This window comes from Euprymna scolopes, chromosome 2 (genome assembly GCF_053919585.1).
Source record: "Euprymna scolopes isolate OS-2025 chromosome 2, ASM5391958v1, whole genome shotgun sequence".
Classification (NCBI taxonomy): Eukaryota; Metazoa; Mollusca; class Cephalopoda; order Sepiida; family Sepiolidae; genus Euprymna; species Euprymna scolopes.
In genome coordinates this window covers 138,693,824-138,707,624 of record NC_136483.1, presented here as the reverse complement: position 1 = coordinate 138,707,624, position 13,801 = coordinate 138,693,824, and the positions used below count along the sequence as shown (strand labels likewise).

The 13,801-nt window shown below is 37.8% G+C and overlaps 1 protein-coding gene across 2 annotated transcripts in view; it reads right to left on the bottom strand.

Moving 5' to 3' along the window:
* Positions 1-12,910, bottom strand: part of LOC145296367 (uncharacterized) — a 38,826-nt gene extending 25,916 nt beyond the window's left edge. Inside the window, exon 1 of one of the 2 annotated variants that reach the window (XM_080142527.1) lies at positions 12,862-12,910. In XM_080142527.1, coding sequence (XP_079998653.1) covers positions 12,862-12,875 — 14 coding nt within the window. In that variant the 5' untranslated portion in view covers positions 12,876-12,910. Of the gene's footprint in view, positions 1-12,483; positions 12,839-12,861 lie in introns of those variants that run through there. The other variant, XM_080142526.1, reaches the window with a different exon arrangement.
* Between the last annotated feature and the right edge of the window lie 891 nt (positions 12,911-13,801).

The window sequence follows — 13,801 nt, the reverse complement described above, 5'->3', positions numbered from 1 at the left end:
CATTTTAACATGAAGGAAATAAACGGTAAGAAGAAAATCTTGGAATATAGACCATTTATTTGTAATATATATAATACGCTTTGAAACTTTTTTTTTTTCAAAGAAATATTAACTGCCATAGTTGTTTGATGTTCATACATCATTCAAGCAAACACGCGCAAGAATAAAATATGAAAAAAAAAATCTATAAATATTTGGCTTTAGAATATTATATATTAATCGAAATCACTCCAGACAGGTCATGAAACCATTTCATATAAGTAGTTAAGCAAAAATACTAGTAAAAAAAAAAGGCAATGTCGAGGTCGAACAACTGGTGCCACTTAAAATGTTCGACAATCTGTCTTCTGCTACGGGGTATCTAATCTTTACTTGATCCGATAAGTGTTACATGTTACTTCCCCTCTGCCAGAAACATTATCATGGAATGGGAGGACTAATGGAGTCAGCCATTTATTACAACCTTTCGAGGTTCCGATAAAAAGGTGAAATAGAAACACCTAGAGTTTCCCAACCGTAAAAATATCCATAGTTTGAAAGGAAACTGAATTTGCTTGCGTTTGTTAAGTTTTGTTGTATATTTTATTTGTTTTCGATTTGTTCGGTTTAACTATACTGCAACATTGTCATACATTTTAAAAGGTGGAATACCGGCTATAAAGATAGAATAACGAAGTGACCGCTTTCTCCAAGTAAATTTTAAATTATGTTTATAATTGAAGAAAAATAAAAAGAAACTGCACTTATACAGAACATGGACAGTGCTGAGATAATTTTTAGAAACTTTCGCCTAACAATTTAAGGTACAATAAAAATTGAATTTGACTTGAAAATCCTATCTAAAAATAGTACAATTCGTGTTCTGCATATACCCACCCCAAACACGTGGGTCGAAGTACAAAGTCAACTTTTTTGTGATTTACGTCTACAATGCATCCTCCCCCACCCTTTTTGTTTTTTTTCAAATTTTCAGCAAGAATTTTTTTTTTTTTAGGGAGAGGTCGCCATTGAAGAGTCCTGTCCGCACAAGGAATTTTTTTTTTTTTTTTTTTAATGGATGGAGGTTGGAGGGGGGGGATCATTTTTATTTCTCTTTTTAGGGGGAGAGGGGATTCATATCTGCTTTTGCTCTCATTTACAAGGGGCGTGCAATAAGTAATGCCCCTGACCCACTTCCAGTTGTCTGATCTAGCTGAAATTTTGCATGTGCAATGATTTATATCTCTGCAGGTTATGTGGCAAATTATAGATCTGAATTAATTGTGGTTTGTTTTACAGGTGTTTGAACAGAGTCAGGTGTGAAATGGAGCCTGTTGAATGTTGATCAGTGATCCGGTTTTTGTATCAAAGGACGCACACCACAGGAGACTTTTGATGAAATGAAAGAAACTTATAATTACCCATCATATGACCTTTTAAAACGCTGGCATCGTGAATTCAAACATGGCATATTACTATTCGACAAATAGCCCAAGATGTTAAGATTAGTACAGGGTCTGTGGAAACTATCATTCATAACCATATGCATAAGGTGTCTGCCAGATGGATTCCCAGGTTGCTCACACCATTCCAGAAGCAAGAACGCATTGAGTGCTCAATGAGGAGTTTGGAGATGTGCCAAGAAGGAGTCAAAGTTTTTCAAAAGACCGATTCCACAGGATGAAACGTGGGTCCATCACTATGATCCAGAGACCAAAGCCCAGTCAATGCAGTGGAAGCACTTGGACTCACCACCTCCAAAGAAGGCAAGGGTGCAGCCCTCTGCTGGCAAGGTCATGCTCAGTCTTCTGGGACTAGGACGGAGTAGTGATGACAGATTTCCTGGCAAAGGGTAGCACAATTACAGGAGCCTATTATGCTTCACTTTTGAGAAAATTAAGGAAGCTATCAAAATCAAGAGGTGATGCAAGATCAGCAAAGGTACCCTCCTCCTGCAGGACAACACTCCGGTCCACAACTCGCATGTCGCCAGATCAGAAGCACGGGAATATGGTTATGAAATACTCCTCATCCTCCCTACTCTGACCTTGCACCCTCTGATTTTCACCTCTTCCCAGCCATGAAGTTGTTTTTGAAAGGAAAGCGTTTCCCAGATGATGCAGCCTTAATTTCTGAAGTCACGTCGTGGTTGGAGGACCAACCTGGGGTGTTTTTTTTTTTTTTTTTTTTTTTTTATTTATTACATTTTCACCCCAAACAAGGCACATTGCCACTTTGGTGTAGGGGGCTACTATCAGGGGAAACATCTACTGGGGTACTATGTAGGGATTAGGGCAGCGAGATGTTGGTTCATGTTGCACTTGAACTTATGCATGTCAGTACAGTTGGGGAAGCAGTGACCTGGAATGGAATTCCAAAGTCTAGCAGTTCTGGGGAAGAAACTACTGGAGTAGAAAGATCTTTTACATCTAGGGATCTCTACAGTGTGGGGGTGGGATTTTGCAGCTTGTCGGGTCTGTCGAGGGTGTTCACGTCATGGGGGCACAAGTGCTTGCAGTTCATCAGAGCATTCACCATTATAATATTTGTAGAACAGGCAGAGGGATGCAACGTTTTGATGAGGAGACAGAGGCTGAAGCTTAGATGCCAGTTTAGGGCCTATCAGATTTGCGACTCTTTTGAACCTTGTCAAGGAGCGAGAGACTAGTAGCCGATGCACCAGCCCAAATATGACAGCAATACTCCATACATGGGCGAATAGTGGCCTTATAGAGGTACAGGATACTTTCGGGTGTTAGAAGTTTTCTAGCACGGTAGAGAGAGCCCACCTTCCTCGCAGCGGCCCTGGCAATGCTCTCAATGTAATTGTTCCAACTCATGTTTCCTGTGAATGTTAGGCCAAGGAGCTTGAGAGACGTACTCTCAGATAAAGAGTCGTTGGCCATTGCTATAGGTGGTAGAGAAGGTTTCTTGTAATTATTGAATGAAACCAGTTTTGTCTTGGCGGCATTGAATGAGCAGAGGACCAAGGATAGATCCCTGGGGCACTCCCGCATTTATATCATATTATTTAGATGTACGACCGTCGAGGACAACCTGGATTTTTCTCTTATCTAAGAAGGATTTAATTATGTTAAGTATTCTACCAGTGATACCGTATGATCTAATCTTCCTGAAGAGACCCTCATGCCATACCCTGTCAAAAGCCTTAGATATATCTAGAGCTACCGCTCTGCCCTCTCCCGCTTTGTCCAGTGAATGGTATATGCGTTCAGAGATTACAGTGAGAATGTCTGCCGTTGAATGGGCTTGTCTAAATCCATATTGTTGGTCGGTCAGAAGTTTAGCATCTGTAAGGTGCTGGACTAGAGCATGGTTAATTAAGGTCTCAAATATTTTGGCAAAAAGTGGGAGGAGGCGATAATTTAATGGGTCAGTTCTTTCACCAGAATTCTTGAATACTGGTACAACAGAAGCAGTTTTCCAACAGCCCGGAAAGCAAGATTCATTAAGGCATTTGTTGTAGAGTTTGGAGAGAACTGGAGCTACTTCGGCTGAGCACTTTTTTAATCGCACAGCTGGGATGAGGTCGGGTCCACATGCTTTTGAAGTGTCAAGGTTTTTTATGATAGCATGCACCTGAGCAGGGGTGATTATTAGATCGTCTAGCGTGGCGTCTGTCCGCATAGGAAATTGAGGTAGGGGGTGGTTTAGAGGGTCCAGTGTGGAGTTTGAGGCAAACCGACTGGCAAGCATGTTAGTCTTCTCGGTTGCTGAGCAAAGAACCTCGTGATTTTTGGTTAGTGGGGGGAATTGTTGATTGCCTATTATTTACTACACTGTTGTAGATTTTCCAGAAGTCACGAGTTCCTAGTTTTTGTGCTTCGATGCGTTTTTTAGTGGTTTCCGTAAATTCCCTCTTAGCTGTCGCTATTTCTTTCAACGTTATTTCTAGCTTCTATGTACTTCTGTCTGTTTGAACTGGACTTATGTCGGTTAAACCTGCGGAATGCATGCTGCCTTTGGGCAATGGCAGTTGCGCAAGTCGAAGTAAACCATTGGGGAGAGTGGGGCTTGCTATAGAATTTCCGCATGGGAACATGCGCTTCGATTGCAGTTTTGAACCATTCAGTGGTCTCGGTTGCACACTGTTCAGCAGGAAGAGAAAAAATATTTCCCCATAGGGCGTCTGATAAGATCTCTGATGGCTTCCCAGTCAGCCTTTTTATAATATCTCGTTGTTTTGAGCACTGGCTCTTCAGTTTTGGGTCTAGAGTTTAGGGCAATTTCAACCATTATCACTGCATGATCAGCGTTCCCAAGTGGGCTGTCGGCTTTCGTTACACAATCATCAGGAACTGTGGTCAAAAACAGATCTAATAGTGATGCGTGTTCTTCCTGATCAGGGAAATGGGTTGGAAAAGTAACAATTAGGGAGTGAGATACAGAGAAGCTATGAATTGCGCTGCCTGCTGCATCTGTGTAAGTAGAGAATCCAAGCCAGTTTTTGTGATGGACATTAAAGTCACCAAATACATGTACTCGGGCGCTAGTGTCGAAGGAGAGTGCTGTGTCTATGCTGTCAGATACTTTGTTTATTATGGTGCAGTCTTGGGTTGAGGGAGAGCGGTAGAGAAAGTAAAAGTAGCTAATGTTGTGTTGCATGATTAGTCTAAAGCACATAAAGGCTTGATCATCCGTTTCTAGGTTTGTTTCTCTAGTCAAGGGAAGGGTATTACGAATGTAAACTCCAAGTCCGTGCATATGTCTGTCAGAGTCCTTACGGCAGAGTGGGAGATATCCAGGCATGTTAAAGTAGTTAGAGGGGATGGAGGAGTGTAGGTTAGTCTCCCTTAGTGCTAAGATATCCGGGGTATTTGTTAGGAGAAATGCTTCAACATCAGCTAAATTAGTTCTAAGCTCACGGATATTTGTGAATGCAAGCCTCAAGGGAGGAGGCAAGTTGGATTTGTTTGACCCTAAGCCTGGTTTAAGCTTATTTTTAGATTGTACTGTCATCATATTTTTTAACGAGTTTCAGTTAGGTTAGGGGAAGCCGAACAGGAGGTTATGCAGAATATCACACATGCATCACAAGTAGACCATCAGCTGACCCTCCATCAACTAGGACTGTGGCCTCAGGAAAGACCACCGAGGATGAGTGCAGGGTCCCTTTCCATGCGCGACATGGCACTGCAAACATCCCGATATTATACAACTGTTGATGGAGCAGCCGCTCTAAGCGCTACCAAAGAGTTAGGGGATCCTGTACTACCAGTCGGAAACAGCAGCCAGTAACTGTCAATCCGGTACCCTCAACCCATCAGAGGAAGGTCAACCCAATCTAATTGCTCAGGCATATATGGTACTCAAGCATTCTCAAGCGCCCAGCTTTAGGGGTTGGGTGTGTCGGGAGTGGGGAAACGGCGTTCATTGCCCTAGACAAGAAACAAGATCTACCAATGGGTGTTTCTGTCGAATCACTGTGATAGTATCTCTGCGCCTGACTAATAGGCAAAGAAGGAGTATGGAAGCCGGGCGATAGGCAGGACCTATCTACTCCTTAAGCAATTTAGGTTTGCAAACCGGTAATTTGTTTGAGTCACCAGCTCTAGGAAGGTTGTCATCCAAGACTGAAGAGGCCTCCCTCTTTGGTTTAGTTTCAGAGTTTTCCTTCTCCTAGACGGATGATCTGGAAAGATCTACTGGGTCCGTCACCACTGAGAGGGGTTGCTCCGCGCCTGGGTTCTAATCCAGGTATTTCTGCAACCCCGCGTGGTTAGTTAATGTTATTGGGTTAGTTTGTAGAGGTTATATATCTGCTAAATAGTTACACTCCCCAAAGTGAATTAGGGACATTGTTATTTCATTGTTACTGGATAAAGGGGTTGAGTAGAGCTCATGCAGTGTAAGCAACTATGATTGTAAGGAGGCTTGTTAGGAGGAGATAATGTGGTGTGAGGCTTTCTTTTATATATATACATTTTTTTTTTTTTTTTTTTTTTTTATTATTCATGTGAGCTTGGGTCTAGTATAACATTAAAGTGTGAGTAGGTGTTAAGAATTGAACTACGAGTTGTGCCCAAACTATATTTTAGATGACAGCAGGGCATGAGATACGAGTGCAATATAGTACGGGTAAAACAGTAAGTTTTGAGTCATGTGTAATTTGGTAAATAGATATATGGGCTGGTTTTAGTAGGTGCGAATAAAGTTGAAGGTACAAAGTGAGTTTCTATTATTGAGAGAAGATGTTTTCAGCTTTCAAGTAAGAGTTATGGACATTTAACATAGCAAGGAGCATTGGTTCAGTTTCGTATTAGCGTTGCAAAGCTATCTAAGAGGAGACATAGTTGTGTAATGCAGTGCGGTGTGCTTTGCTTCCGAGTATATACTTTGGCTGTTAAATACCAACTGGAATAGGAATGAACTCCAATGCATGTCTAAAGGGTAGAATTGTATAGATGTTTAATGATGACTAAGCAGTTAGCATGTGAGGGTTAGGGGCTGGAAGTTAAAGATTCCAGTACAAAACCGTGTGAAATGTAGGAGTTAAGTGGCGGTTTGGTAGGAAGGAGCAGATTGTTAGCCTTCAAGGGACAGGAGTTATTAATTTACAAGAAACAGATCTACATTAGGATTTAGAGTGGCAGGTAAGGTTTTTTTTTTTTGCGCATGCAGGTTAGACAGGGGTAATCGTCTTGGAGATAAAATGTATATTGGGATTTCATAGCTAGCAGTTAGGTGTTTGTTCCAGTTACAAGAACTAGTTCATGGCGGATCGGAAATTCGTATTTTGTATTTATAGGCAGACATTAAGGTCACGCACAGAGAATAGCATCCACTCAGGAAGAATAGCTCTAGTATCACAGCTAAGATACTGCATATTTAGGTTACGAATAGTGAAAGTTAAATTGGGCGGCACTTTTTTTTTTTTTTTTTGCACCTTACCATGGCTGTTAATATTAAGTATCATACTTAAAGTTCTTCTGTCATCTAAATAAGCTAAATAAGGATTCCCCCTCCATTACTACGTCGATGTGACATAGTAAAAAAGAAAAATTTGTCAGGAAATTGTTTTAAAATAAGTGAATCAAGAATGGTCAAGATGTGTGAGAAATAAGATAAAATTACATAGAATGATATGAGCACAAACGAAAAAAAAAAAAAAAGAGGGTTAGATTTGTTTGGTTTTAAAAATAAAATAAAATAAATAAGTAAAAATAGAATAAAATAAAATATAAAATAAAATAAAGTGTGCAAAGAAAAAAAAAAGTGCTGTGTGGCTCTCTTCGGCCACCGTGCAAATGACACTAAGGAATTCTACCCTTTCTATCCCAGGTCATTGGAGTAGGGAACGGTCTCCAGAGCTGCATCAAACGATGGGAGAAATGCATAACTGGGTGGTTCCTATGTAAAGAGACTAATAACTGTGCCAAGTTTCATTGCTCTACTGCTATGAGAAGTGGGTCAGGGACATTACTTATTGCACACCTCTTGTACCGATGTATTGGAAAATTAAAAATGGCGCCAGACTCTGAACTTAAGTTTGGGAAAATGAGTTAAAAATAGAAAACTATGCAAATACTGCAAGAAACTCAATATGTCACCATGACAGTCTGACATATTCTGTGGTTTAACAGTATTTTGTGTAGTTTTTAAATTTTAACTCATTTTCCCAAACTTACCGTGTTCAGAGAGTCCGGCGCCATTTTTAATTTTCCTAGACATCATTAAATAGTTTTTTTGAGCTAAATAAAGGGAGTATCGGTGCTTTAACTGGAGTTATCTCCCCGTGGCGTGTTTAACAAATTCCATAATGGCGGACTTCAACGCGCTCTCATGTTTTTTTTCCGCTATAACAAAAAAAAAAAAAAAAAAAAAACTTTGAGTAGTTTTTTTTATTACATTTTCACCCCAAACACTCAGGTGTAGGGGGCTACTATCAGGGTCAGCAACTACTGGGGCACTATGTCGGAATTTGGGCAGCAAGATGTCTGTTCATGTTGCACTTGAACTTCTGCATGTCAGTACAGTTAGGGAAGCAGGATCCTGGAATGGAATTCCAGAGTCTAGCGGTTCTGGGGAAGAAACTACTGGAGTAGAAAGATCTTTTACATCTAGGGATCTCTACTGTGTGGGGGTGGGATTTAGCTGCCTGTTGGGTTTGTCGAGGGTGTCTGCGTCATGGGGGCACAAGTGTCTGCAGTTCGTGAGAGCATTCACCATTAAAATACTTGTAGAACAGGCAGAAGGATGCAACGTTTCGTCGATGGGACAGAGGCTGAAGTTTAGATGCCAGTTCAGGGCCTATCAGATTGGCGACTCTTGAACCTTGTCTAGGAGCGAGAGACTAGTAGTAGATGCACCAGCCCAGATGTGACAACAATACTCCATACATGGGCGAATGGTGGCCTTATAGAGATACAGGATACTTTCAGGTGTCAGTTTTCTAGCACGGGAGAGAGAGCCTACCTTTTTTGCAGCGGCCCTGGCAATGTTTTCAATATAATTGTTCCAGCTCATGTTTGTGACCGTTAGGCCAAGCAGTTTGAAAGATGTACTCTCAGACAGGGAGTCACTGGCCATTGCTATTGGTGGCAGAGAAGGTTTCTTGTAGTTATTGAAGGAAACCAGTTTGGTCTTGGCAGCATTGAATGTGACCATCCATTTATGTCCCCATTCCACTACAGATTGGAGGTCATCCTCTAGTGTTTTTGCCATTTCAGTAAATTTTCTTTTGAGATCTTCAGTTCAAAACGGGTAGTACAATATAACCTTTTGGGTTTGTATTACTGTACACAAATTCGAAAAAGTTGACAAAAAAAAGTCAATATGAAGAATTACTCCACCCTCGAAAATTCCTTTAAAATTACCACTCTTATAGGTTTTCGGGTCGCTGAAAACGAAAATAACGTTTAAAATTACGACAAAGGAGTAGTTTCTAAGATATGAAGAAATGTTAGATCTAAAAAGTGGGAGATCACTTTTCTATAATAATATAACATAAAATGATTACCTACTTTGTGGCCATGATTTTTTTTTTTGGGGGGGGGGCTTTCTTTCCACCCTCGGAAAATCCTTTAAAATTACCACTAACGTTTAAAATTCCAAGAAACAAGTAGTTTCCAAGATATAAAGAATTGCACTCACTTTATGGTCACGGCTGCCGGTTTGTTTATCATTCTTTTTTTTTGGAGAGGGGATATTCAATTATAGAACTTGTTTTGTTAGAGTTCCTTATGCAGTTTGATTAACCGTTTTAATGTAAGTAACGTGCCGATATTAACCGAGCAGAAGAACTTTAATATTTAACAAAAATTCTGTTTACATACACACATCATACATACATACATACATACATATAACAAATAAATGCTATCAGAGACAATATAAGTTACTTTTCTACCTAGCTGGATATGTTTTTAATGTACCATGTTTATTTAGCTCGAAAAACGTGTTTACCGATGTATTAGAAAATTTAAAATGGCGCCCGACTCTTTGACACGGTAAGTTTGGGAAAAGGACTTTAAAATAAAAGAATACTGTTAAAAACCCACCGAATATATGTCAGTCTATGTCACGGTAAGATATATGGGGAGAGTTTCTAACAGTATTTTGTCTAGTTTTTATTTTTAAGTCCTTTTCCTAAATTTACCGCGTGTCGGGCGCCATCGGAAAACACCATGTTTTTCGAGCTGAATAAACATGTTACATTAAATAAAAACACTAAAAACATATCCAGTTAGGTAGAAAAGTAACTTATCTTGCCTTTGATAACATTTTTTGGGTTTGTATTACTGTACGTACACAGATTCGAAAAATTTGTCAAAAACAAATATATAACAAATGTTGTCAAAGGCAAGATAAGTTACTTTTCTACCAAACTGGATATATTTTTCGTGCTTTTATTCCATGTAACATGTTTATTCAGCTCGAAAACCATACAGTGTTTACCGATGTATTGGAAAATTCAAGATGGCGTCTGACTCCCTCTTTAACACGGTAACTTTGGGAAAAGGTGTTATAAATAATAAACTAGAAAAAATACTATTAAAAACCCGCCGAATATATATCAACCTATGTCACGGTAACATATATTGAGAGTTTTTAACAGTATTTTATCCAGTTTTGTATTTATAACACCTTTTCCCAAACTTACCGTGTTAAAGAGGGAGTCAGACGCCATCTTGAATTCTCCACGGTAAACACTGTATGGTTTTCGAGCTGAATAACCATGTTACATTGAATAAAAAAACACGAAAAATATATCCAGTTTGGTAGAAAAGTAACTTATCTTGCCTTTGATAACATTTGTTATATATTTGTTTTTTGACAACTTTTTCGAATGTGTACAGTAATACAAAGCCCATTTATATATATATATATATATATATTTTTAGACAAGTTTTTCGATATTTATTTTTTAATGTCTTGATTAAACTGTACAAGTACCTTGTTTTTTGACAACTTTTTTTCGAAACTCGGGTCCCTTATTTTTGTTTAAGAATAATTGAACTCGTTCTTAACTAGAGAGGTAGAGGTGTTGGATAATTAATCCTAAGACGGACCTGAACGAGCTTGGCCTCTCTTTTGCTGCAAAATTAATTCTTTTTTCACGTTTTTATTTTTTCTGCAGATTATCGTCGATAATAGACAACTTTCATATTAGCAGGAAACTAAATTTCAGTTCATTTAATGACTGGTAATCTGGAAGAAAGAGAGCCTGTTTCCTCCGTTTGACTATAGGTGGCGTTACTGTCTGTTCACCCAGTTACGGAAGCACAAAATGTATATAATGGCACCCTTGAAATAAATGTTTGCTATATTTTAATTTAGTAAACGCCACCTATAGTTAAACGGAGGAAACAGGCTCTCTCTTTCTTCCAGCACTTTTCATTAATTTCTATTCGGTCTTTCTTATAAATTTTACAATTTCATTTTACACCAGTGGACACCACACCGACACGTGACACCTTAATAAGGAGAGTTGTAGTGATTGACCGCAAAGTGGGGTATCAATTTAATTTTTATAATTGAAAAAGTAAGTCATTAAATAAACGGGTTTGTATTACTGTACACAGATTCGAAAAAGTTGTCAAAAAAAAAAAATATATATATATATATATATAACAAATAAATGTTATCAAAAGGTAAGGTAATTTATTTTTCTACCAAACTGGACATATTTTTGGTATTATTATACAAACACCGTGACAGCGTTAGGGTTAGGATTAGGGTTAGGGTTAGGGTTTAGGGTTAGGGTTAATTCGCTGTCACGGTGTTTGTATAGTTTTACCATTGGTAAAACTATACAAACACCGTGACAGCGAATTAACCCTAACCCTAAACCCTAACCCTAATCCTAACCCTAACGCTGTCACGGTGTTTGTATAATAATACCAAAAATATGTCCAGTTTGGTAGAAAAATAAATTACCTTACCTTTTGATAACATTTATTTGTTATATATATATATATATATTTTTTTTTTTGACAACTTTTTCGAATCTGTGTACAGTAATACAAACCCGTTTATTTAATGACTTACTTTTTCAATTATAAAAATTAAATGATTAAATCATTAGGCACGCCATAATCCACAGAAAAAAATTTCAGCAGGGGGCAAGCTCGTTTAGGTCCGTCAATCCGAACTTAATCAGGGAGTTTTATTTTAAGTCGTTTTCATTTAATGTCGGTACTAATTGACTATTCGGCGACGGTTTAACTATTTCTGATCTTTTGCGTAAATCGTAATTATTGGAGTCGATATGGGTCCTAGTACCAAAAAGATTCACAATCATAATAGGAGTCATTTTACATGTGTGCACAAAATATTCGGTGATTATGTAGAATTTTCGACAGAAAAAGAAAATACAAGAATTAAACTTGGAAATAAGATTTAAAAAATAGCGCGGCAGTAATTGCACTCGCAAGAATATTTTAAAATGCTTTTTTACATATATTTTATGATATTGGGGACTTAAAGTTGACTGTTTAACATTATTTTTTACTCGACATTAAACAACTCAAAAAGTAAAAATATACAGTTAATAAAAAATATATAAATCTATATATAAAGTTCGGTTGAAAATTAAATGTTCGACAGAGACAATGAGGTTTCACAGAGTAAAATCCGTCGACAAGAAATTCCACGGTGATATTTATTGGGTAGGTTTCTGTCAGATCTTTGTTTAATTTTCGAGTTTTAAGCGATTACTAAGACTCCAGAGATGACTGCCATTCCCCCCCCCCTAACGTAACACGACACTACTCGAGTTTCAAGTAAGTTAAAACACCAAAAACTTATTCAGGTAGGCAGAAGAGTAACTTATCTTGCCTTCAGTGACATTTGTTGTGTTTGTTTTGCTATCTACCCTACAAAATTCCCGGGTACTTGTGCAGAATACGGGTCATGTTGAAATAACAGCATTATTACCGTAAAATTGAATTAACTTGAAAACCATATAGTACGGTCCGTAAAGTGTAGAAGTAGCCTACATAAAAAAAGTTAAAATAAAAATCAAACTTAAAAAATACTCACGATTTTTTAATTAAGACACGTGTTTTGTAGAAAGGTTCAGATTCGATTTTCTTCACGTCCTGCAACGTATTTTCCGGAGTTTTTTGACAAACCATGAAAATTTTCACAAGTATTAAAAAAAATATACAACCTACATTAAAAACCAACGAAATGCTTAAAATGTCTTCCATTGTGAACTCGAAATGGACCCCCATTATTTAATTATTATTATCTTTTTTTAAAAGCAAGTTCGAATCCGTGGCAGTTTTGCCGGCTTAACGCAAAACTGGAAGTTGCTCGCTGGCCAACTCCCCTAAGACTGATAACTTCGATAGTTGGCGATTCAGTTTTTATCTAACGTGTTTTAGGTCAGCCCATAAAAAAAAAAAAAACACTCACAGGGAAATCCGCATATTTCAGTTTCGTTGGCTAAAAAAAGAGAAAGAGGGGAGGAAAGAAACCAGTATACGGGCAGTTTTCAACCTCAGAGGAGGAGGCTGTGACATCATGAGATTTATAGCCTACGGCGATGCGTGACTATTTTTAGCTTTTCATTCAGGATGTGAAGACACAAAACCAACTTATCGCTAAGTTTATTTATTTGTTTATTTTATTTTTTATTTACAATAATAATATTTATAAAAAAAAAAAAAATACTAGATCTGGTCTCCGGCCCCAAATCACAGAGTAGTATCTGTTCTGATGCTATACTTTATTAAATTTGTCCTGAGTCAGTGTAAGAGGGGGAAACCCTTCTATACTAAGGCAATTTTTACTTTTGCCTACTTCCAAAGAGTCCTTTTTTGGTGAGCTGGTTTTCCCGACATTAAAAACGATCTTGTGTCACATTTTACTTTCGTAGGGAACCAAATAAATACCAATTAGTAAAATAAACAAATCTATTTTTTTTATTATTTGCCTACTCATATGAGACTTATTTGCGTTAAAATATTCAATATAAGTATACATATTTAATATAAGCTTTTAAAGTTACCGTAAATATCGATTTCGAGTAAAGTAGCCATCTTTAATAGGAGGAGGTAAAATGATCCACAGCGTAAACAATTGGCTAACTATAAAACAAAATGATTACTTTGCTCAGAACCGTTATTTATGGTAACTTTAAAGTCTTATAATGGTGGTTCTTCGTTATTCTAGCGAAATTCGAAAATCGAAATATTGAATTTCAAATAAAAACAATGGCACCTACTTAATTGTCATGTCGCAATTATGAACGTATCCAAAAATTACAAAAAATTTAAAAAAAACAAAAAAAAACGACGAGATAGAAAATTAATTATTAATGAAAACAATTTTCGGAGACAATTCGTGAAAATTG